This window comes from Cottoperca gobio, chromosome 13 (assembly GCF_900634415.1).
Source record: "Cottoperca gobio chromosome 13, fCotGob3.1, whole genome shotgun sequence".
Classification (NCBI taxonomy): domain Eukaryota; kingdom Metazoa; phylum Chordata; class Actinopteri; order Perciformes; family Bovichtidae; genus Cottoperca; species Cottoperca gobio.
In genome coordinates this window covers 24567414-24592990 of record NC_041367.1, presented here as the reverse complement: position 1 = coordinate 24592990, position 25577 = coordinate 24567414, and the positions used below count along the sequence as shown (strand labels likewise).

At 39.4% G+C, this 25577-nt stretch overlaps 1 protein-coding gene and 1 pseudogene across 1 annotated transcript; both read right to left on the bottom strand.

Moving 5' to 3' along the window:
* Positions 1-224: 224 nt before the first annotated feature.
* Positions 225-19354, bottom strand: LOC115017410 (alpha-2-macroglobulin-like). The gene is made up of 36 exons (XM_029445819.1): positions 19216-19354; positions 18897-19077; positions 18465-18621; positions 17017-17069; positions 16491-16511; positions 15484-15649; positions 15322-15406; positions 15076-15208; positions 14281-14395; positions 14051-14160; positions 13752-13919; positions 13293-13520; positions 11951-12014; positions 11701-11846; positions 10803-10952; positions 10186-10332; positions 9991-10078; positions 9721-9871; positions 8995-9220; positions 7636-7762; positions 7333-7454; positions 7198-7249; positions 6842-6925; positions 6237-6413; positions 5272-5347; positions 4803-4959; positions 4272-4346; positions 3750-3912; positions 3466-3653; positions 2706-2918; positions 1570-1682; positions 1254-1344; positions 1103-1171; positions 914-1019; positions 684-725; positions 225-444 (listed from the first exon to the last, which is right to left on the bottom strand). The coding sequence occupies exons 1-36, from the start codon at positions 19317-19319 to the stop codon at positions 440-442; spliced, it is 4353 nt and encodes a 1450-aa protein (XP_029301679.1). The 5' UTR covers positions 19320-19354; the 3' UTR covers positions 225-439.
* A 3280-nt stretch (positions 19355-22634) lies between these two features.
* On the bottom strand, positions 22635-25453 carry LOC115017869 (alpha-2-macroglobulin-like; annotated as a pseudogene).
* Between the last annotated feature and the right edge of the window lie 124 nt (positions 25454-25577).

Sequence of the window (25577 nt, the reverse complement as noted above, 5' to 3'; positions counted from 1 at the left end):
ATAAAATACTATTTCTATGTACATATATCAAATAGAAAATACTGAGGTATAATCTTTGCATTATATTTGTTTTGTTTGTACTCTTACAGTCATGCTCATTGGTCACCCTTCAGTGCAGTCTGAGTTATGTTATCTAAACCTTACTTCAATGAATTACTCACAAGAAAGCCATCAGAACACTGTGAGCCGATAAATAAAAAGCAGAAAAAACAGTGGAAGACCAGTTTTGAATGCGACATAACATAATTTTATTACCATAATGCATGCATTTCACTTGAGACACATGCAGTAGTTACACAGCTATAAGGGATTGTGGCAGAATACTAACAAACAAACAAACATTTTAACTGGTGTGAAAGTACATAAAATGTATCTTTGATAAAAAATGTATTTTAAATCATACTGGCATCTGTGACAGCACGAGGGCCACATTTCACTCTTAATCTGTAAAAAAGAATGATACAAAAATAATCATTAACTGTGAAGACATAGCTATCTGCATTAGTTGTTGGCTTAATTTAGCTTAAGGTTGCAAAGTTGGCACATTTATTATAATGTATTGATTGATTTCCAAAATGTTGTACATTATAGCCCTTTGTAGTTTGGGTGAAAATGTTTTTGGCAATTAAATGACTTTTGTAAGAAACATCGTAGTGCTTCTGTTTGTTATTACAGATTGTTACCTGTAACACAAGGGGAGACATATTCTGTATCAGCCTGGTCACCTGAGAGAAAAGAAAGAAGAAGAAAGATTAAAAAAAAACTTGTCAAACTCGCTTCATGTGTTCACAGCACATATGCACTTCTAAAAATGTATTTTCTGATAACTGTTCAGGATGGTGTACAGCTCTACTACGGAGCACAGTTAGTCAGTGTGTGGTGGAGTCTCTGTAAAGGATTGTTGAGGTTTTACTTGGCTGGTAGTAGTCATAGATCTTGACCACGGCTGGCTTCAGGTTCTGCACTGGGAGCTCCTGTATGAGCTCTAAGCTGTGGTTGATAGCTATGTCCTTTGGTAACTGTTGGAAGAAGAAGAGACAGCATTGTGAGTCACAGATCTAGAGAACATCATCTCTTGTTCCTCACTGTGACGTCCTCTCACCTCCTGTATGTACACCAGAACATGATCATCCTTTTGGTCAACCCGATCCACCAGCAGGGCACCTTTGAGCTGTGAGGAGATAATAATCAGCCGGCTGCTTCAACAAACTTTTCCATTTCTACTTAAAGTAAAAGTTACTGTAATAACTCACCCTCTTCAAAGACTCTGGGTGCGGGGCAAACCCAGAGAGCATTTTAATATCTAGTATCACCATGTTTGTACTCTTCTCCTCGCCACTGTATCTGTAAAGCAAGAGCCATAACAATGTGATGTTAATCTGGGGCTTCAGAAGGGCTGCATTTACCTTTAACAACATCTTTGTGTTGAGTTTGAACTACCAAGCTGTAAACATGTTTCCCATGTCCACCCACCAGCAGTTACACAGTTCAAGCTGGTAGATGCAGAGGACTGTTTGACAAAAACGTCAGTATTCTTCTGTAACGTGGATCTGTCTGTTGATTACTTACAAGGACTTCATGTTCAGAGTGATTTTATTGCTGGTGCAGTTGGCCTCTGATGTGACTATGACACTGAGGGTTGTTACATCAGTGGGAGTTGGAATGTTATAAAGCTGGGAAATCTGGGAAAGAGGTACACAAAGAAAGTATAAACAGTGAACAAGAATCTCAAGATTTAATTTGCTCAAATTTGTCATGTATCAGGATTTCCTCCTTGAGAAGTACAACCTTCATTTTCACATGCTAGATTAAGGTTGCCACATTTAAGCATCAAACCTTGTTTGAGTTACCATCTGTTAAATCAGATATTCTATAACATATAAATGTATCTATCTATATGAACATTGTAATCAATACTAGACCCTGAGCCCTCTGTGTGTGTTGTAAGCTTTTCTGTTCTTTGTTTTGGTACCCGGCCTGCGTGTGCATGTTGTGCGAGTGAATCCATCCCTTCATGTCCCACCGGCCAGCTGATCACCGGCGCCCTGCACTTACTTAAGAGTTTGGTGAATTATCTGGGTGCTTGGTTATACTTCAGAAGTGAACTAGTGCCAATTGGTGTTAAAATAAGAGGACTTTATACACAGACCCACAGCGAACTTCACTCTCATCCTTTCCAGATTTAAAGAAGATGTTGAGCCATGGGATCTGCATCATAAATGCCATAAAATTGAATATAGTATTTACAAATGTTTATACCCGTTTCCTTATCTCCCAATCTTTCTAACAAAATCTTTTTTCCTCCCTTTAATTGGAACAAGAATCAAAGAATAGACGTATAGCTATTTCTGTGCTACTACTGGGCTGCTAACATTAGGGCATAACATGTTCACACACAGTGACATTTAGACTCTGCATATAACCCACCCTAGTGTTAGGAGCAGTGGGCAGCTACTATACAGCGCCCAGGGAGTAGTGGGGGTCCAGTGCCTTGCTTAAGGGCACCTCGGCAGTGCCCAGGAGGTGGACTGGTACCTCTCAAAGTACCAGTCCACACTCCGTACTTGGTCCGTTCGGGGACATGAACCGCTCCAAAGCCAAGTCCCCATGTACTGAGCTACTGGCACCCTATAGTTATAGCAATAGTGTTTGTTGTGGTGTGTGTATGTCAAAGAGAAACAGGTACATCTGCAGTGACTACTGACCTGAATTGCAGCACATGTACTGCCCTTCACCTCCAAGGTGTACTTTCCTGTCACGTCCTGCAGCAGCTTCTCCTGGTAGAGCAGTTTGTTGTTCTGGTTCATCTCAAATGTCAGCGGGCCACTGGGGGACTGGACTGTCACTGTGCTTGAACCTCCTGGACTGAACACCAGAGTGGAGTAGAGAGCCAGAGCCTGAAGAGCCACCACGGTGTCCTACAGCACACATAAACAAACACTTAATACTTTATTTGTGTACATTTCTACAAATATAAATGTATTAACTTTTATTTCTACATACAGCAGAGTTCACTTATCAGTTTCAGGTGTCTGTATTTGTTCATTTGTTCAACTTTATCTCATACAGAAGTCAATAATAAAATGACAACGTCTAACAAGACAGTATGTGCAGTACATGTGGATTGCAGTTAATGGGCTACAACACTGCTGTTGTCCTTGCTGTGGGATAATCACTGGCGCTAAACTGTTGCGGTATCGGTTCATGTTGCTGCCCTGGGAAAACTGTATGTTTGAATTAAAGGATTTAGTATTCCAGTTGGACGGACTTTCTTACCGACTTAGCTAACAATAAGTTGGTAATATGGAGATGCGTGATTTTTGCAAGACAGTGATGAAATGGTTAAGCTTCAGTGTTCACGGCGAAGCCACAGACATTTCAATTACCTTTGTTCAACATATTTGTCCCAGAGGAGAATAGTGTACGTCTAACTCAAAGTCCAGCTTAACGCTGTTTGGGCTGTACCTGTGTGGAGGAGAATCCTCCATAATGGTTCTGCTGGTTCGACAACCATCTAACGATGCGATTGGCATATCCCAGGTCTTCAGTAGTAGGACAGGCACTGAGTTTGGCCAGCAGCACATAGGAGCTGATCTCCACAGACAGAGAGGCTGATGTTTCTGATGATTTCTGATTCCAGTGAAGGAAACCTCCTAAAAACAGCCATCCACAAACAGACAAACAGACACAAAGTAAACTACAACCACAGTAGTGAAGCCAGAAGGATTTCCTTCAGGAGGATGACTCACCTTCTTGTACTGCAATGGTGTCCAGGTGATTCAGAAGGAGAGCACGGGTCTGCATGTCTCCTGCCAGGGTGAAGACGTACGACAGCAGAGCGGTAGTGTATGTGTTACTGAGGTCCTTCATTGACTCTTTGAGGCAGGACAGGCTCTGCTTCACCACAGGATTCTAGAACAGATTAAAATAATACGTTAAAATACTGTGAATAAAGAAAAGAAAAACATCTGCAGTATAACCACGCAGGCCATTCTTTACCGACATAATCCTTCATAAAGTCGCCCAATCTGGCAACATTTCTTGGGAGGAAAATGTCCACCCGGAAAATCCAAACATATTACACATCCAGAGAAACGTTTGCTGTAGGACACGCTTTTTCAATAATCATCAACATTTCAGTAATAATTTATGTGACACACACACACACAAACAACATAACAATAACAAAAACGATTTTTCGTTCAAATATATATTTCACAATTGGAATCGCAGGAGGAGCCACAACGGACCACACACCCTGGTCTACTCACATCTGCGGTCATATTCATCTCCAAGAAGGAAGCAGTGATGTAGGCGCTCAGAGTCACTTCATCAGACACACCACCCTGTAGAGAGGAAGCATCACACAGAAACACAGATCATCACTGCACCGGCAACACCCAGCGGCCTGACTGCACTGCTCACACACAGTTTGCTAATGCTGCCATTTGTAAGACAGGACGCTTTACAAATGATTGTCTGTCTGAGTCCGACAGGGTTCTCGCATGTTCATGCATCAGTCACAATTATGGTGTTTGATTTTATAAGTGAAACCTGTTTAATTGAATGTGAGAGGGAATTATCTCATGTTGCAAATCATTGCTTACATGTCGCACATTTTGTGAAACCAGCCCCAGGCTGGCATTAGTTGCTACTGAGCCCTGAATAAGTCCTGACGGTGCATTTGCAATTAACTGCTGAACATTTACAGCAAGATGTCATTCAGTGAACATTTTCTAACCTTCTTTAATTTCAGTTATCATCAGTCATTTTCATAAAAACTCCAGATGGACTTTAATTACCTTCATTCTGTTGTGAAAGAGTTTTCCTAACTGTTCAAAGCAGCCATTTTCTCGTTGTTTCTTTTGTAGCCATTTCAAAGAATCCTTAATATTTGCCGGGTCAATGAAGATGAAAGACTGTGCTTTGGTAAACGATCTCAGCACAAAAGCAGTCAGCCTGAGGATATTAAACAAAGTAAGACATTACTGACCCAGTTAAGACAAGAGGAAGAACTTGATCTGTGTAATGTGTCACGATAACCACTACATTGTACAAGATATAACATGCTATTATGTATATTATATATACACATTGGAGGTATTACCGTGAAGATCTCGTGTGTGATAAAATGATTATTTTTTAAATGCACTGAAGTGCAATTACATCATCTATTCTTTGTAGGCATAAAGGGTAAACTGTATGTCTAAATGTTGCACAACATGTACATATATTTATTCTTTGTGGAGGATTGATCATTAATGTTCTCACCAAGTGTTCCCACTTCCTGTTCCAAATGTGCTGAAAGCACCGTCAGCATGTTTGTAGTTCAGCTGTCTCTGGTAACCTGCATCACAATAGAAACACGCTTGTCAGATTTAACTGGATTTTTCATAACGTCCTGATCTTAAGTACATTTGTTTATGATGTCTCTGTAAAGGTGCGTTCAACAAGGCTCATTACATACGTAGTCCTTTATACTAATATACATATATATACATATATACATACATACATACATACATACATACATACATACATACATACATACATACATACATACATACATACATACATACATACATACATACATACATACACACACACACACACACACACACTACACACATACACACACACACACACACACACACACACATACACACACACACACACACACACACACACATATATATATATTTTTTTTTTAATGAGAGACCCACGAGCAAAAGCAAAATGAGAATTTAAGACATAATAGTGGCAGTTAAAATACAGTGCTACATATAAACATAATTAAAATATTAAATAAAGTAATATACATTTGTTGTAGACAGTGATTGCAAATGAAAAAACTGAATGTAAACATGAGCGTAGAGAATTAAAGGACGTATTGAATGAAGTTAGTAACACAGTAAGTAAGGTATGTCAGGGAACAGGTCGTAGTGATGAGATCAGGAGCTCAAGAGTTCAAGGTGTTATGGCCTGGTGGTGCTGGACCGGACGCTGAAAATAAGTCTGAAAGACTAATTAAACGCCATAGCATCCGACCAGTTTAAAAGAAAGCAACATGAACTAGTTCATGTGTGGACTGAACGTTGAGCTCGCTCTTGTGAAGCGTGAACTTGCACAACACCAGCGGTGAGACTGTCCTGACGTCATGATCAGAAATGGAGGACAAACGTTTGTTTTGCCGTCTTTGGACACCCGGATCTGATTTAACGTCAGTGGGGACTCACCACTGATCAGGAAGTCGATGGCCTTCTCTCTGATCTTTGGGGTCAGCTGCTGTGTGTCTTGCAGGTACTGGAGGATGTAGATGTTGGGGGCCAGGAGCGCCATGTTCTGCTCACCACATCCATACGGCATCTGCAGCAGCCCATCCAGGTTCTTCAGGGCTCGGCCGAGAATGTCACCTGCACAGAAACACTGACTCACTAACATGTAACCAACATGTTTCTAAATGGGCTTGAAAGACAAAGATAATCAATGTGTATGTTGTTATACCACCCAAAAACATATTTATTATCCCGCCAGAATCACATTTAATATGTTGAATGTTCTCAATGTACTTTTTGTTTTTTGACATTATTTCATTCACTTAATTTTCTCCAGTATACTTAGTCGGATTGTGTTTTCTGTTTAGCTCTGATAGAACACACACAAACAACTAGTAGACTGTTTTCAAATCCACCTGCTGAAGGGGGGGGGGGGGATTTTCTCCCTTAAATCTCAGTTCAACAAGTGAAAGTGCAACGATTTGAAAAGGTTTGACAACAATGGTATAAAAGCAAAACATGATATCTCCAAAAGGACATTCCAGACACAGAAGGTTATTTATTACCCAGGACTGATATCAAAGCACGGGCAGATCCATCAATGACGTTCTGAGGGAGCTGTAAGTCTATACTCTCTGTCACAGGCTCTCCTGTGTACACACAGGGAACAAACACTCACATCTCATTTAGATTGAACAGATCATGTATTAAAACAGACTGGAACTAAAAATCAATCAATCAATGCCACACAATTGGGGGTTCTTCCATGAGGTTGATACAATGTATTTAAGTAATGACATTATATGAACAAATATATATTGACCTGCAAGTAGTAAATGTCTCAATTATATTTTTGACATGCAATCTACTGGCCTCCTGCTAACTTATAGCATTGGGCTGTCACTCTTCAAAACAAACTGACCGTTTGAGCAGAGCAGCCAGTTGTAGGTCTTGGTTATCTCAGTTCCTTCAGCCTGAGGGGGGAAAGATATCATTTGAGTTCCAGAGTTTTTCTTTTCTAAACTTTTACTTTGTCCTTTTGTTTAAATGCACCAACCTTTACTATGAGGGAACGTGTGACCACGTCGATGCGACCTCTTGCTGGCACGCTCACAATCTCATTGTCACATGCTACTATGGATGGCACAGCCTCAGCACTCACTGTTACATTTAAAACCCCTAAAAAGATCAACAAACAGTGTGAAACATGATGAAGAGTTTGGTTTTATTGTCAAAAAAAGTGTTATATCATTTTTATCACTGAGGTGGATCTTATTGATTTCACAGAGATGAAAAGTTTTTCTCCACCTCGGCAGACTTTACCATTTCACACCTGTTTGGATAAAAGCTTGACTCTCACCTATGGCTGAGGCGTCCATGGTCCAAGAGAAGGTCTTGCGTTCACCTCCACACAAACAGGTTGTGAACTGGTCACTTGAGAAGGGGGTGAGGGTGTAATCTAAGGAGGGCTCTGGAGTCACAGAGACCTGTTCAAGAGAGACAACAATACAGAGAAAATGAGGATTACTCCAAAGATTTGTAAGAACCTTGGTACCCCTGTCATCTTGATTGAGTTGACAGGACCCACAGGAGGGATAAGGAGAGGTAAAGTTCACCAGTAAGAGATCGCTGCAATGGGATCACAGCAAACACAACGCGAAATAGGGCCAGGGGCATAAATTGAGGGGCCAATGGTTCACTTCCTCCACCATTACTTTTCCAAAATGTGTTTATACTCTTCTACAATTATTAAATTAGTAAAATGTGTTATATTATTATTATTATATTTGTATTTTATCAATATTTAAATATTTAGTTACTTATCATTGTAAGAAATACATCAAATGAACTTCTTCAAGATATCTCTGCGAGTGCTGACGCTATCACGGCAGGGGGTAAAAATGACCCATCTAGGGCTAACGGAATGTTGTCGGTTCTAGTGTTAATAGCTGGGTCGAGGAGTAAGAGACTAAGGCCCTGTTCAGACTGCCAGCCCAAATACGTTTCTTGGCATATCCAGATTGTATCCAGATTGACTTCAGTAAGCCTGAACAGCAAAAACATGACATCGGATTGGATCTACATTTGGAGGTGGTTTGAAATGCGATCCCCATCTGAGTTATACAGATGTGTCAGTCCGGACTCTCTGGCGTCACTCGCAACGCAACAAACAATGACGACGTCAAATCCATAGTGACGGAAGTGGTGCTCAGAATCCATGCTGCTACAAGCAGAGGGCTCTGGAGGAGAACAACAGTCTGTGGACACATGCACAAATACTTTGTCTGTTGGCACTTTGGGGGTAGAATTCTGTAGAGGCAAAGCTGGAAGGAACAAGAGGAGTTCTGCACCGCTACTTCACAGAGTGATTGTTTGGATGGGAAAATGATGGAGCTCCGTTTCTCATGCTTTCAAATGGAAAGCTGCATCACCAGCGTAGCTACGTTTTAACTGACGCCTACGTCGTTACCACATCAACCCATACTGATATGTTGGTGATGTGTGGACATACAATACAGATACAGTACAGGTATTATGAAACCATCAACTGCATACATATTGGGTGCATGTCTCAGCTGTACTTTGTGTACTAAGTAGCAAATGTTAGCAACAATAAAATGAGATGGTGATCATGGCAAACATACCTGCAGAACATCAGCATGTTACCATTATGAGCATGCTGACTTTAGTATTTAGGTCATGAGCAAACATTCATTACCATGATGCAGCTGGTCAGGTAGTTGAAGACGGTTGCCTTCAGTTCAAAGTGTTCTCCCCGGATGATTGAGTAAGGCAGGGTGAGCTCGAGGAAGAAGGGCTGGAAGACAGTGATCTCTAAGCGAGGAGCCAAGCCAAAACCTTGAGGGGACAGACAGAAAGCCTCAGTCTCCCAGGTGGTGATAGTGTCTGGTACAGTGAGGGAAACATCCAGCGTTCCAGAATTTCTGGATCAGCAGAAACACACAACACACTCCGTGAACTTGAGAAACATACTTATATGACTTAGATTAGTCAAAGAACAACAATGTGAGAAGATAATTAATACGTAGGCGTAATTGCAGTAACACCACCACGTTAGAGTGGCCAAACAATAATGTGTCAATTGCTTCATATGCTTGAGATCTCAGAAAGTCAGAAACTAATGCAGTAATATAGAGTTCCATGTAGCTGAATAAGTCCTGGCAATATTCTAAATAAAGAAGCACACTAGCCCAAAAATCCTATTCCCCATACACAATTGTTATAAAGGGAACGTCTGTAATTAATAAACAAACATCCCTAAATGACTCTTTGAGTCATCAGGTTAAATACAAGTCTAGAGGAGCAGTGTCAGTAAATGATTTTAATGCTATACATGTGTGCAGGGACTCTAGTGCACATGCTCTTTTGGCCCAAAAATGCATTCAATTCATGACCATCAAAACGCTTTCTGGCAAAATCTTACCCAATTTCCACCATGTCCCACATCCAGGTCTCGGGAAAGAAAGTGCGGACTGTCTCAATTGGTGAATTATCCGAAGGAGCGTTTGCTGGCGACGCTAACATTTCAACATCCATTTTTCTTGCGATAGGATAAGCTTCACCATATGCAATACCTAAATATAAAGCAGAAAAAATTCCATCAGAAGCAGAAGAAAGCAATGACACAGTGACCTGTTTTAATGCTGGTAAATATTTGGCATGTGTCACTTAATAGAGCAAGAAAAGAAGTTACCACGGCCTTGGTGATATTCTCTTCCTTTGTACTTGAGGCATGAAGGCTCTCGGATTAACAAGTTTGTTGCCAGCTTCATACCTACATTCTAAATATATAAAAGATACTGGCATCACTGAAAAGTTGATTAAAAGGGCAACAACTAAATGTATTAGTATATGCTATATTGTACATTATTGTTCGTGGAGAACATACCTCGAAAATTGTATAAGCATCATCTCTCGGGTTGTTATTGGGGAATGGAATAATAGATCTTCTCGGTCTTACATTCAAGCATTCTTGAAGATCTTGAACTTTATATGGAATATAGGTTGCTTTTTGGACAGGCAACTTTTCAAATATCTGAAAAGAAAAAAGGTATGGTTCAAAGCTATAAACTGACAAATGTTTATTGTTCTATGATGAACTTACCTTTGGGGAACTGGGATTAATGTCCTATTCTTTTATCTTGAAACATGGATGTAAAGTGTATTCTTTAAAACAGTGCCTTTAACCATGAGGCGGACTTTACAGAGGTATACACCTCACATATGTGATCGTAATCTTTTCCTATAGCATTTTCAAAACAACGTGCTTACAACTGGGTAAAGATAACAACACAATCAGCATTGAGTGGAATTGAACATAGGTGTTACACACAATGTACAACCGGTAGAGATAGAAAAAGAAAGAAAGATTAACCATGACACAAGGAAACAGCAGCAGAGTAAAAACTGCAAACAAAGCGTGACTGATGTAAATTGTGCAAAAGATTATGCAGATGTAGCGTGAAAATGATGTATGCATCTATTTGGGTGCATTCCAACAGTTACCGTGTCTGCTTCCAGAGTCTTCCCTGGCTCCTTGAGGAGGACACTCTGGTCAACAATGCTAATGCCACACAGAGAGTCTGGCTGGGCGTTCACCTGCAGGGTGCTTGCCTCTCCTGGAGTGGGTGAGGACGGAGAAAACTCCAGCGACACCTGACGTGTACAAAAAAGACACATCTCACCATCTGGACTTCAGTGGTTCATGAGAACCTATGATCTTTTGAACTTGACACAAATGTGTCGTCTACCTTTACTTTTTATTGGTGGTCTGAAGTGCGTAGCAGGGGAATGGCCTCACGCCAGGCTCACACATAGCAACATCGCTAGATAGTATTTTCTTCCCAGTGGAATGACATGGCCTAGAAGTATTATAAATTCCTCATAAAGGCTGGCATCAGCTCTGTATCTGATGTGGTTTTGGGGGTTATGTTGTTATTGTCAATCCCCACTCCCTGCTCTGCTAAGGTTGCTGCTTCCTTTTGGGGAGTGACAAGGTCAGAAGCTAGATGCACTTATTCCACATGTACATAACTATCCATTCCTCTTGAATTGGCTGACTGAACTTAACTCTGATTTGCACGCCATGGCTTCAGACAAGGGCTTTACCCACAACATGAATTACCTCGTGTTAGTAAGTATAGCTAGGACTTAGGACCGCCTCACCAATGCAATATGAGGTTAAAGTCATTATTTTGGTCATCTTTATATGAATACAGAATCTGTAGGCAACGGGACTAGATTTTGGTATCGGAGGCGTTCTGGTTTCCATTTGTAGTCTGAGTAATATTGACCAATACATTTTTTTGATAAAGAGCTACATATTGATGTTTTGTAGCACAGCTAATACACACTTTGATTCTATGCCTACATCGATCAAGAACAGTCATCTCCTCACACTGACCTTGTGACTGAAGCATTTCTCAATTAAGAAATCAGCGCTGATGGCGATCACAGTCTCACTGGGGAGGATGGCGTAAACTACAACTTGGATTTCTGGTGCCATGTCTGGAGACACTGTCAGCTTCATGGTTACCTCGCCCTCATTCACTGAAACACAAACCAAATGTTATGACCAACAATCATCACTTACATACTGAATTATGTGGCCATGCAGTTTAAAGGGTGATTGTTAGACATCATTATTTTCTCACCCAATTTATCTTGCACTTCAACCTGTGTAACTCCTTGCACGACAATGGCTCCTCTGGCTAAGACCTGGGGAATTTTAGTAAATTGAGAGATGACACAAAGAATGAGCAATAAAACAGTAACAATGGCTTCACCTAAATTGTTAACTCTGGGTTTAGCAAACTAAATATGTGCTTAAGCAGGGGGAAGAGGAGGGGTTTGTAAAAACAACCAATCATATGCGATATCAAAAAATCCAGAGCAGCATATATAATCAGATACTCTGCGATATCATTATTGATTCCTGCAGTAATGAATTAATGTATTAAAAGGGGAATGCCGCTGATTGTACTGGAACACTTTACCTGCAGACATTAGGGAGGCAAGCTTGCTCAATATCTTCAAAAGTAAGCTAAAAACATATCCTTTTACTTTAGCCTTTTAATAGTGATATTTTACATCTCTTTACTTTAGCCTTTTAATGGTGATATTTTATATATTTTTATCTTAGGTTTTTAGTGGTGAATTATTACTGGTTTAACTTTGAATGTGTAAAGGTAACTAGGATACATTTTCAGAGTGTGTATTTTTGAAAAGCTTGAGATCAAATAGACTGTTTTACCACGGGAAAAAGAGAAAGTTTCTCTGATAAATGTGTTTACATGTTCTTTACACAATTAGTGGAAAAGTGAAAGATTAAAGAATATATTGGAGAAAAACTGGCTTTAACCGGTTTCATAAAACTTAACAAACGGGTTTGTTTATGAAGCGGGCTTTAACCAAGATTTTGCCAAAAGAATCTGGACTCTCGGAGATGTCTGTTTTATACGTCAAAAGGTAAATAAAAAGATTGACAAAGACTACCAGGAATGGGTAGTAAAGGGAGTAAACCAGTTGAAGGGCCACAGGAGCCCATTGTTGATCTCATGCTTTCAAAATATGGCTCTGATGGTTTAAAACATTTACAAGAATGGTGTGCCAATGTTATTTTATACTATTTTAATTCTGTTATTTTGATAATGGTACTTCAGACTCATTTACATCATCACTGTGATTATTGTACTGTAAATGCTCTTATTCTGTCTAATCTTGTACTAATTGTTATGTTTTTGCTGTGAAACACTTTGGGCTGCAATTCTTGTATGAAAGGTGCTATACAAATAAAGCTTATTATTATTATTATTATTATTATTATTATTATCTGAACAACAATGTTGAGGAGTACTACTGTATATGTGAAAGACATTTTGTGGTTTTGGTGTCTCCAGTCTCACCAGGTAAGTTGATGGCATAAGTCTGTTCCTTTAAGTCAGTACTCTGATCTAAAGGTCATTTCTTTACATTTCGAATGACATTTTTACTCACAAGATACATCACAACCACAGTTCCCTGGGCCTCTCCAACTACAGTGTATTTGATGGAGATGTCTTCTTCTTTGCCACAAGGAAGTGCTTTATCCTTCTTCTTCACCTCCAGGAAGCTGACTGTTTTAGTATCAGGAGAAGACAGTTGGGCAACAGACACTCTGTGTTCTCCAGCCTCATAGAATGGCTCTCTATAAGGAGGGTAGCCAAATGTCGGTGTGCTGCTTAACTAGATAGGAAAAAATAAATACTATGAATGATGGTTGAACACTTCAACCAAAGTACACACTTCCAATGTGGCCACTTTCTACGATGGTGGCACATTGCTCAGTTCTAGCATATTGAGAAACTATTTTAGGTTTCAGCTTTTGGAATGTCTTATCATCTTTATGAAAGCGTTATGATGTGACTGACAAATGTGGGATTACAGACTATAGTTGAAACTGTTCATTTTACTTACCCAGAGGTGGATGTCCCCTTTAAGGTCAGCTGTGCTGAATGAGAAAGTGGCAGAACCATTGCTGTCAGTTGTGAGATTCTGTAAGCTGCTTGCTGCCCACCTCTCACCCTCAAACAGGTACACCGGCATGTTAGGAATGGGTGTATTGTTGTAATGAACTGCTCTAACCTGTTGAAAACAAAAAGTTGTATCACTGACAGTGTATTTCAGTATACACAGTGTATTTCAGTATACGCAGTGTAATTCAGTTGCACGGTGTAGAGAATCACACCGAAGAAGTGAAGACCACGTGCACTCACTTTTCCCTCCACATTTGATCCTTCGTCATAAATCGCAGGTGAGTCAAAGAAGGACAGCTTTCCACTCACATATGAAATTCTTATATTCTTGTCTTGTGGGCGTGAAATACCTGTAGAAGAAGCCTCCATGTTACAACCACAGTATGTGTATTCCTTATTGTTTCAGTACATGGCATTGTCATTTTCTTGATATACTGACTAAATATGATATAAAACTTTATAAGACTTGCCTGTGCCCTCCTCTTCCACTATGGCACTGATTTGCAGTACATCACGGACCACTTTTTCCGCAAGTGTGAAAATTGACATTGGGAAGATAAAAGTGGCACAGCCTTTCTTGTCCGTCTAGAAAGCACAATAAGATCAAGTACAATGAAATTAAATGAAAAGGTAAAGAACATTTCAAACCTCCCTTGTACTCCGGAAACATTAACTTTATAATGTCTTTCAAACTGTAAACTGTCCACACAATTTTGGATTGCCTTACATTTGTAACGCACTGGGTTGATAAAAGTCACACAAACTAACTATTAATGTCACACTAACTAACTAATAATGTGCATTTACATCACACACACACCGCATAAAGCCTTGAAAACTACATTATTGGATCTATGGTTGAACAGTGCATGCTTTTAAGTGTTGCCAGCAAACACCATTGTATATTCCAAATATGTTTTTGCCGCCCTAAGAAACCTTAACCCAGAATTACATCAAGTGGATTTATTCAAAAGATCATAGACATTTGGTAGCTTGTTCCCAAACCAATGATTGCTGGTGAAGATTGGGAAAAGCGGTTGAGAGCTCCCTAGAAAGCCAATAAGCTTGAGTACATTTTTTATATCAAACTATTACTTTTATGGTCAGAAATGAACTGTCACGCTCCTCTATGTGTACATGACTGACAAGATAGATGAACATATATCTAGTCTAATGTAGTGTTAAATGTGTATGGTATGTCCTATACAGTATACAGACAGTCTGTAGAAGGAGGTTTCTGCAGAGATTCTCTAAAGCAACTGTACCTGCTTTGCCTCCTTGTAGCACGGGGGGATTATATCATGGATTTCCCCTTGAGGGTTTCTATTGATGTAATGATTCAGAGGTCTGCACATCCCCACAATAACAATGCCTGGCACAGGCTGTCCGAATGTATACCTAATTAGATAAATATAGAAAAAAATCAGTGTTGTTGAGATTAACCATTCACTCACCAAACTGGACCTATTTTGTGTTATTTGACTGTATTGAGCGAAAGAGCTTTTACTTACGTTGAACATACTTCCACTTTGATTTCTTCCTGTTCAATACTTACTTCATCAGATGCAACTATTTTTACATCAAATTTAGGCAAAACTGGGGACAAAATGTGATTATTAGCAATCTGCTTCATTACTAAACATTGAAATGGATGGCTAAAATAAACAATTTACCATATTTCTCCACTTTGAAGCTGTGAAATATTGTATTAAACTCAGTGGTCACAGTAACTTTGTAGGTTCCTTCATGGGCTTCAGAGTTCAAGGGAAAAGAAAACTCCAATATCCTACAACTGGATGTTTCGTTCAGCCACTGTCCAATCCGGTTGTTGCTCGCATCCTATTAGATAAAGTAAATTGGAAGAACATGTATTCATGACAACAATAGGAAACTCATGAGAATACATTGTTTGTTTCTTTTTCTCCTTTAACAAGATGGCAGATGAATCTTAAATATGGTGTAAAGATTGTACTTGTTGACTCAAAACAAGTGTATATTTAAGAAAACTTGAAGCATACACTTTCACAACATATTATTTGAAACTACGCTCAAACAGATCTTGATCTAGGCTAATGTTAGTGCCCAGTTACAGACATATACTGTCTGTCGCAGATATACAAACAGAAATTACTTCAAAAATAAGTATATTTGCCTCACATCCTATTTAAATCACATTGAAAGTAGTTTGACAAAGACATCCCAACTTAAGGTCAATTCATTAGCTTTTATTAACTAGTTTTCGAGTGCGAAAAAAAAAACCCCATCAAGTGACTGTTAGAATATCCAGAAAATGCTCATAAGTGGAGTTGTTTGTCAAATCCATCAAACATATTTTTTGAGTTAAGATTTTTTGTTTCCATGGTCAAGTATGTTTTTTTACACTTACGCTTTAAACTTCTCTTTCATAAATGCCTTGTTCAGTATAAAATATCCTGTCACAATACATAGTGTATATTTGTCACAACGTGATATCAGAGTCATTCCGCAGAGCTTGGGCTGTACACTCAAATGTTGACATCATAGACAGCTAATAAGGCACATGGTGAATTTATAAAATATGAATAAGTAAACTGGACCATCTTGATTTAAGGTATTCATATATGAATCAAACTTGTAACTTTCAGTCTCATATCCCCAGTATACATGTGTTTATGTGTGGAGATATACATTTTAGTCTTACCTCAATTTCGATGGAGTTGTACTGGAAAAAAGAAAGAGATTTGTTACAGGAACAGCTGGTGTGTATTGGTCTAATCATACAGTTTCCAGAAGAGTTCAGGGTAATTAACTGTATGTCATTCCAACCCAGACTTTACCTCTTATATTCATGACTTGAAAAATATGAAATTAAAACATCAAAAATAACTTGTATGTCATTCTGATTCATAGTTTTTGGGAAAGACATACACTGTTCTATTTCACTGTCATTTCCAATTCAAATGAGATTATGTGCTACAAAATGTTGTGAAATGAGAAACTAGTGTTAGGATGGATTCATCACAGTTCAGCAAAAATGTTGGAAGACCTTCAATGCAGCAAAGGCAGGTTCACTGAAAGGGGCTGTGCTCGTACTATTGACCCAGAGCTTCATCATGAGCTGATATTCTGGTTCACACATTAAAACCAGCATCATTGTCAAACAGTATCACTAACAATGTGGTCATTGAATGAGATAATGAGAAAGGATCGACTGTTCAAACACTCACAATCTGAATGGCAGGTTTCAATTTGGAGTCCAGTGAGACGACTCTGAATTGCACTGAGAATACAAAGAGATTACATGAAGCTTTTACAACTCTTCTACAGCAGTGTTAAACATCCTAACAGGCTAGTGGAACTGATCTCAGCTCAGAAATTACTATCAAATTTACAAATTAGAGTAATAGATACTTTACTTTTGGATTTTCTATTATTCCCTCAGTTATCTGCCATAAAATTGCACAAATGGTTAATCAGTGGAAAATGTCCAATATTCCGAGAAGGAAACCTCCTTTTTTAGCTCACCATGCATAATCAGCGACTAGCACAATCTACCAAACGGTTACTCTTTTTAAAGAATTCTGTAAACGTGTTATCATACGATGATATCCAGAATGTGGGGATTTATGTGATTTTAACTGGTGCAGCAGAAAAAACGCATACATTTTTATATATTCAAACAGTTTTTTTATGTATGCTAACTAGGGCTGTCGAATTAGCGCGTTAATTTCAATGAATTAATCACAGAAAAAATAACGCTACAAAAAATTAGCGCAGATTAATAACGCTCTTAGATGCCTCTTGACTTCCCCGACGGGTCGCGGTCACAACAGTCTCGTCAACATGATGAAGCGGATGAGAAAACGTTACTTGGCCCAGTGATTGGAAAGTTTACATTAATAAACTCCCGGATGTAACTGTTGATGTTCCGCTCTGTGTGATTCCTGCAGCAAAGAATGTTCGAACCATCGGAGAACTTCAAGCTGAAATATCACCTCAACGCAAAGCACTTAGCAGCTCGGAGCTAGCTAGCACTGCCGCTGATGCTAAAGTGAGCGGCCCGTCTCGTCATCTCTCGATCAGGAGTTCAGACGCAGAATGTTCAGTCTACCTGAGACACATTAACAACTCCATCAGGAAATGTATTGTAATGGACTGCAGGTAGAGGACAGGGGGCTAACGGAGGCTTTACACATGGCGTCACATGACACAACTTTTAAACATATTGTTTATTGTGCAATGAAAGATGTTATGCCCGATTTGAAATTGCACTTTATGTCAAACTGATGGTCTGTGTTGTCTAAGATGATTGTGGCATACAAGATTGGCTATTGGAGAAAGAGTATTGAAATAAAAGACATGTTGACCTTTAAGTTTATAATGCTACTCATTGATTCACTCATCTTCCAAAATCCATTTGAATATTTTGAAATGCTTCTCACAGCAAATATTGATATATGCGATTAATTTAGATTAATTAATCACAAAGCTTGTAATTAATTAGATAAAAAAATGTAATCGCTTGACAGCCCTAATGCTAACATAACTCATATTAGCATATATATGTATATGTATATACATATACGGGGCTGCACGTAATTGTTTGTAAAGGGGAACCCGTCTATATATGGTATCATACAGTGTACAACATCACAGATCATCAGCTCAGTGTTACCTGTTTGTCCGGGAAGGTAGATTGGTTTATCTGTTTGGACGAATGTCAAAGGTCGATAGACTTTGAGGAGGACTTTCCTGGTTTCTCTTGAGTAAAATGTGTTGCCTCGTACCTCCACCTGAAAATTCTGCACCACTTCCTCCTTCACTAAAGGAACCTGTGACAGAAAAATATTATATAGACACCAAGAGAGCTTTACCTCTTACTGAGAAAATAATTAATGAATATTTAACTGAAAAATGTAATATCGAAAAATGTATCCTGTATTACAAAAGCATTTATCAATTTACAGTGTGTGTGTGCGTGTGCGTGTGTGTGTGTGTGATGAACTCCCATTAAGGTTCTCTCACTTAAATAATGTTGCATTTTGATAAACACATTTTTGAAGACTGTTGTGGAAATTTGCAAACTAATCAAATCTGGAGAGCTGACCTTGAATTGAGCGCATCTATGGAAGTCTTTATTGCACGTCTGCTGGAAGAGGGTATTATTCATCTCTTCGGACATCAGAGTGACGGTTATCACCAGAGTCTCGTTGGGCTGCAGGACACTCACACAGAATTGGGTCTCAGCTCCAGCTTCAAGAACTGCGGGAATGGCTACCATGTACTGCCTTCAGTCCCAGAAACACACACACACAGTAGATATCTAACTGCTTCTGACATGACTAAAAACTCCAACCCAGAGGATTAGGCAGCAAAAATCATTACCAAAGATTCATGTTCAATTCACAAAGTACAGATAAACTTACGGTCCTGCCTCAATGTCCTTGATTGCTTGACCCATAGACATCAAGCTCACAGATATCAAGACACATAGTGTCTGTGTCCACATCTGAATCCCTGGAAGACCCATGACTGACTGTGAAGATCCTGAGTCAGCATGTTAAATAGCATCTGAAAAGAGAAAGCCACCCCCACTTCTCACACACACACCCACGCAAGCACACACTCATCATGTAACCTCTCTTTTTGTTTTCCAGATATCCCATAAGTCAATCATTAGACAGGATATTTGTCATTAGACATAGACTTCATGTTGTTTAATATAGTGTGTAAGGCTGACTGCAATTTGAACAGTTTAATCAGACAAGGTTCAAAAGTAAATACGTTTGTCATTCCAATTATAAAAATGGAATTGTGAGAATTAACAAATGTCTCCAGAATCAGACTATTCAAAACTGATGAAACATTTGACAAAATCAAAATTATTTCAAGTGAGTTATAATATAGACTCTACATTTTGTACACCTATTACTTTATTCAGTTTGTACAAAAACTGAAGCTTTAGATAGGTCTAAGTATTAAATAGCAATTTATTTATATTGCCAATGTGTTCAAATTATTGTGCACATCAGGCACAGCTTAAGCATTTTGTTCTAAAGGTGACAATGGGAGGATTCCAGGGCTGTAGTGTACTATTTCCAGAAATCTATTTATCACATCAATGTTCCAGTAAATTGAGTTCTGCAACATTGCCCTTTACCCAAGATGGAATGTTTGATTTTGTCGTGCAAACAGCTCTTAAGCTGACTACTAGGGCCAAAGTAGACCATTTTTCCAATAAGTAAACATTTGTGAACTGATAAAGTCAAATACTGGTCAAGAGTTACAACATAGTAAGAAATGTAGTTGCTGTTTAAAATGGGGCAACAATAAAAATAGTCTATGTGTTTTTGATTTATAGATTATAATAAATTATATATATTATTATAAAATATAGGAATTTTATGCAACCACTTCTTATGTTTATAATGTTCCATTAAATAGTTCTCAATGCTTTTCAAGTAGAAAGGTTGCAGTGAATCAAACTTAGGAGCTGGAGCTGCATGGTACAGCAATCAGGTGATTTAACTGTCACTGTAGTTATATCTGTCATCTGGACAGTAAAGAATAGAATGGGAGTGAAATAATGGCAGTGACAGTCATGACCAACAGCAATCAGCCCTCACTAGAAGCAACACTGAAACCATGTACAGTATAAAGATGATGACAAGGTATGAGAGCCACCTTTTTCCTTCTTCTCTTCTGTGAGGAAATAATCAGCTCCTAAAAACAATACAATTACCAAGCGTCCGGCTCTGAGACTACTTCACTCAGAGCAGCTGTAAACCATGACGATTCATCCCCTTTTTATAATATTGAATAACTAATCAATAAGTAAGCACTGTCACAACAAGTCGATGATGGACCCAAGTGCAGCACACAGGAAACCAAGGATAATTGGCTAGGTTATAGCCGAGTAAACAGATCCACAGCGGGATGATAATAATCCACAAGGACAAACCAATAGGTAGCAGGCAAGTGGTAAATTGGGGCCGGGCAGAGGATCAGGCAAGGCAGGTTAAAGGAATCCGTTCCGGGTTGGGAAACAGGCGAGGCAGACAGGTCCAAAACAGGCAGGTCAGGGACAGGCAGGGTCGGCAACGAGAGATCTGTATAGGGAAGAGCGCTGGAAAGACTTGCATGATGCAGAGTACAATCTGGCAGTGAAGTGGAGGCCAGAGGAGGATACCAACTAGTCTTAATTGTTTGCAGCAGGGAAAATCTACATGAAGAATACATGATCCTATATTATAGGTGGATGCCTATTTTTACACATGCACTTCACAACAAAAGTGATCTTTTGACAGTATATTGACATACCAGCAACATTACCACTGTTTCAATGTTGATATCTGTAGAACATGTCTTAATTTTCTGCTTTTTTACTGGATTACTATTTACAAATGATCTTATGCTACTTAACCTTTGTTACGCCTCAGACACAGGGAAGGAAGACTCAATTGCACGACTCCAGACACAAGGGTAAAGTCTAGAATAAACCAAAACTTTACTTCCAAAAAACAACAAAATAACAACTCAAAACGCTCACAAGGAGGATATACAAATTTCTCTGAAAAGCACACTTCATGGAACACTGGTAGTTGCACATGATCTCACAAGGATATGACAAGACGAACTGACACACGACAAGGGGAGACAGGACAATTTATACAAGAGGTGAGTGGAAATGAGGATTACTCCAAAGATTTGTAGAACCTTGGTACCCCTGTCATCTTGATTGAGTTGACAGGACCACACAGGAGGGATAAGGAGAGTAAAGTTCACCAGTAAGAGATCGCTGCAATGGGATCACAGCAAACACAACGCGAAATAGGGCCAGGGCATAAATTGAGGGGCCAATGGTTCACTTCCTCCACCATTACTTTCCAAACATTGTTTATACTCTTCTACAATTAGAAATAGTTAAATTGTTATATATTATTATTATATTTGTATTTTATCAATATTTAAAATTTAGTTACTTATCATTGTAAGAAATACATCCAAATGAACTTCTTCAAGATTCTCTGCGAGTGCTGACGCTATCACGGCAGGGGGTAAAAATGACCCATCTAGGGCTAAGGAATGTTGTCGGTTCTAGTGTTAATAGCTGGGTCGAGGAGTAAGAGACTAAGGCCCTGTTCAGACTGCCAGCCAAATACGTTTTCTTGGCATATCCAGATGTATCCAGATTACTTCAGGAAGCTGAACACAAAAACAGACATCGGATTGGATCTACATTTGGAGTGGTTTGAAATGCGATCCCCATCTAGTTATACCAGATGTGTCCGCGGACTCTCTGGCGTCACTCGCACGCAAACAAACAATGACGACGTCAAATCCATAGTGACGGAAGTGGTTGCTCAGAATCCATGCTGCTACAAGCAGAGGGCTCTGGAGGAGAACAACAGTCTGTGGACAATGCACAAATACTTTGTCTGTTGGCACTTTGGGGGTAGAATTCTGTAGAGGCAAAGCTGGAAGGAACAAGAGGAGTTCTGCACGCTACTTCACAGAGTGATTGTTTGGATGGGAAAATGATGGAGCTCCGTTTCTCATGTTTCAAATGGAAAGCTGCATCACCAGCGTAGCTACGTTTTAACTGACGCCTACGTCGTTACCACATCAACCCCCATACTGATATGTTGGTGATGTGTGGACATACAATACAGATACAGTACAGGTATTATGAAACCATCAACTGCAATATATTGGGTGCATGTCTCAGCTTTACTTTGTGTACTAAGTAGCAAATGTTAGCAACAATAAATGAGATGTGATCATGGCAAACATACCTGCAGAACATCAGCATGACCATTATGAGCATGATACTTTAGTATTTAGGTCATGAGCAAACATTCATTACCATGATGCAGCTGGTCAGGTGATTGAAGACGGTTGCCTTCAGTTCAAAGTGTTCTCCCCGGATGATTGAGTAAGGCAGGGTGAGCTCGAGGAAGAAGGGCTGGAAGACAGTGATCTCTAAGCGAGGAGCCAAGCCAAAACCTTGAGGGGACAGAACAGAAGCCTCAGTCTCCAGGTGGTGATAGGTCTGGTACAGTGGGAAACATCAGCGGTCCAGAATTTCTGGATCAGCAGAAACACACAACACACTCCGTGAACTTGAGAAACATACTTATATGACTTAGATTAGTCAAAGAACAACAATGTGAGAAGATAATTAACGTAGCGTAGTGGCGTAATTGCAGTAACAACACCACGTTAGAGGGCCAAACAATAATGTGTCAATTGCTTCATATGTTGAGATCTCAGAAAGTCAGAAACTAATGCAGTAATAAGAGTTCCATGTAGCTGATAGTCCTGGCAATATTCTAAATAAAGAAGCACACTAGCCCAAAAACCTATTCCCCAACACAATTGTTATAAAGGGAACGTCTGTAATTAATAAACAAACATCCCTAAAGACTCTTTGAGTCATCAGGGTAAATACAAGTCTAGAGGAGCAGTGTCAGTAAATGATTAATGCTATACATGTGTGCAGGGACTCTAGTGCACATGCTCTTTTGGCCCAAAAATGCATTCAATTCAGACCATCAAAACGCTTTCTGGCAAAATCTTACCCAATTTCCACCATGTCCCACATCCAGGTCCGGGAAAGAAAGTGCGGACTGTCTCAATTGGTGAATTATCCGAAGGAGCGTTTGCTGGCGACGCTAACATTTCAACATCCATTTTTCTTGCGATAGGATAAGCTTCACCATATGCAATACCTAAATATAAAGCAGAAAAATTCCATCAGAAGCAGAAGAAAGCAATGACACAGTGACCTGTTTTAATGCTGGTAAATATTTGGCATGTGTCACTTAATAGAGCAAGAAAAGAAGTTACCACGGCCTTGGTGATATTCTCTTCCTTGTACTTGAGGATGAAGGCTCCGGATTAACAAGTTTGTTGCCAGCTCATACCTACATTCTAAATATATAAAAGATACTGGCATCACTGAAAAGTTGATTAAAAGGGCAACAACTAAATGTATTAGTATATGCTATATTGTCATTATGTTCGTGGAGAACATACCTCGAAAATTGTATAAGCATCATCTCTCGGGTTGTTATTGGGGAATGGAATAATAGATCTTCTCGGTTATTACATTCAAGCATTCTTGAAGATCTTGAACTTTATATGGAATATAGGTTGCTTTTTGGACAGGCAACTTTCAAATATCTGAAAAGAAAAAAGGTATGGTTCAAAGCTATAAACTGACAAATGTTTATGTTCTATGATGAACTTACCTTTGGGAACTGGGATTAATGTCCTATTCTTTATCTTGAAACAAGGATGTAAAAGTATTCTTTAAAACAGTGCCTTTAACCATGAGGCGGACTTACAGGGTATACACCTCACATATGTGATCGTAATCTTTTCCTATAGCATTTTCAAAACAACGTGCTTACAAATGGGTAAAGATAACAACACAATCAGCATTGAGTGGAATTGAACATAGGTTGTACACACAATGTACAACCGGTAGAGATAGAAAAAGAAAGAAAGATTAACCATGACACAAGGAAACAGCAGCAGAGTAAAAACTGCAAACAAGCGTGACTGATGTAAATTGTGCAAAAGATTTAGCAGATGTAGCGTGAAAAATGATGTATGCATCTATTGGGTGCATTCCAACAGTTACCGTGTCTGTTCCAGAGTCTCCTGGCTCCTTGAGGAGGACACTCTGGTCAACAATGCTAATGCCACACAGAGAGTCTGGCTGGGCGTTCACCTGCAGGGTGCTTGCCTCTCCTGGAGTGGGTGAGGACGGAGAAAACTCCAGCGACACCTAGACGTGTACAAAAAAAGCACATCTCACCATCTGGACTTCAGTGGTTCATGAGAACCTATGATCTTTTGAACTTGACACAAATGTGTCGTCTACCTTTACTTTTATTGGTGGTCTGAAGTGCGTAGCAGGGGAATGGCCTCACGCCAGGCTCACACATAGCAAACTCGCTAGAGTATTTTCTTCCCCGTGGAATGACATGGCCTAGAAGTATTATAAATTCCTCATAAAGGCTGGCATCAGCTTGTATCTGATGTGGTTTTGGGGGTATTGTTGTTATTGTCAATCCCCACTCCTGCTCTGCTAAGGTTGCTGCTTCCTTTTGGGGAGTGACAAGGTCAGAAGCTAGATGCACTATTCCACATGTACATAACTACCATTCCTCTTGAATGGCTGACTGAACTTAACTCTGATTTGCACGCCATGGCTTCAGACAAGGGCTTTACCCACAACATGAATTACCTCGTGTTAGTAAGTATACTAGGACTAGGACCGCCTCACCAATGCAATATGAGGTTAAAGTCATTATTTGGTCATCTTTATATGAATACAGAATCTGTAGGCAACGGGACTAGATTTTGGTATCGGAGGCGTTCTGGTTTCCATTTGTAGTCTGAGTAATATTGACCAATACATTTTTTTGATAAAGAGCTACATATTGATGTTTTGTAGCACAGCTAATACACACTTTGATTCTATGCCTACATCGATCAAGAACAGTCATCTCTCACACTGACCTTGTGACTGAAGCATTTCTCAATTAAGAAATCAGCGCTGATGGCGATCACAGTCTCACTGGGGAGGATGGCGTAAACTACAACTTGGATTTCTGGTGCCATGTCTGGAGACACTGTCAGCTTCATGGTTACCTCGCCTCATTCACTGAAACACAAACCAAATGTTATGACCAACAATCATCACTTACATACATGAATTATGTGGCCATGCAGTTTAAAGGGTGATTGTTAGACATCATTATTTTCTCACCCAATT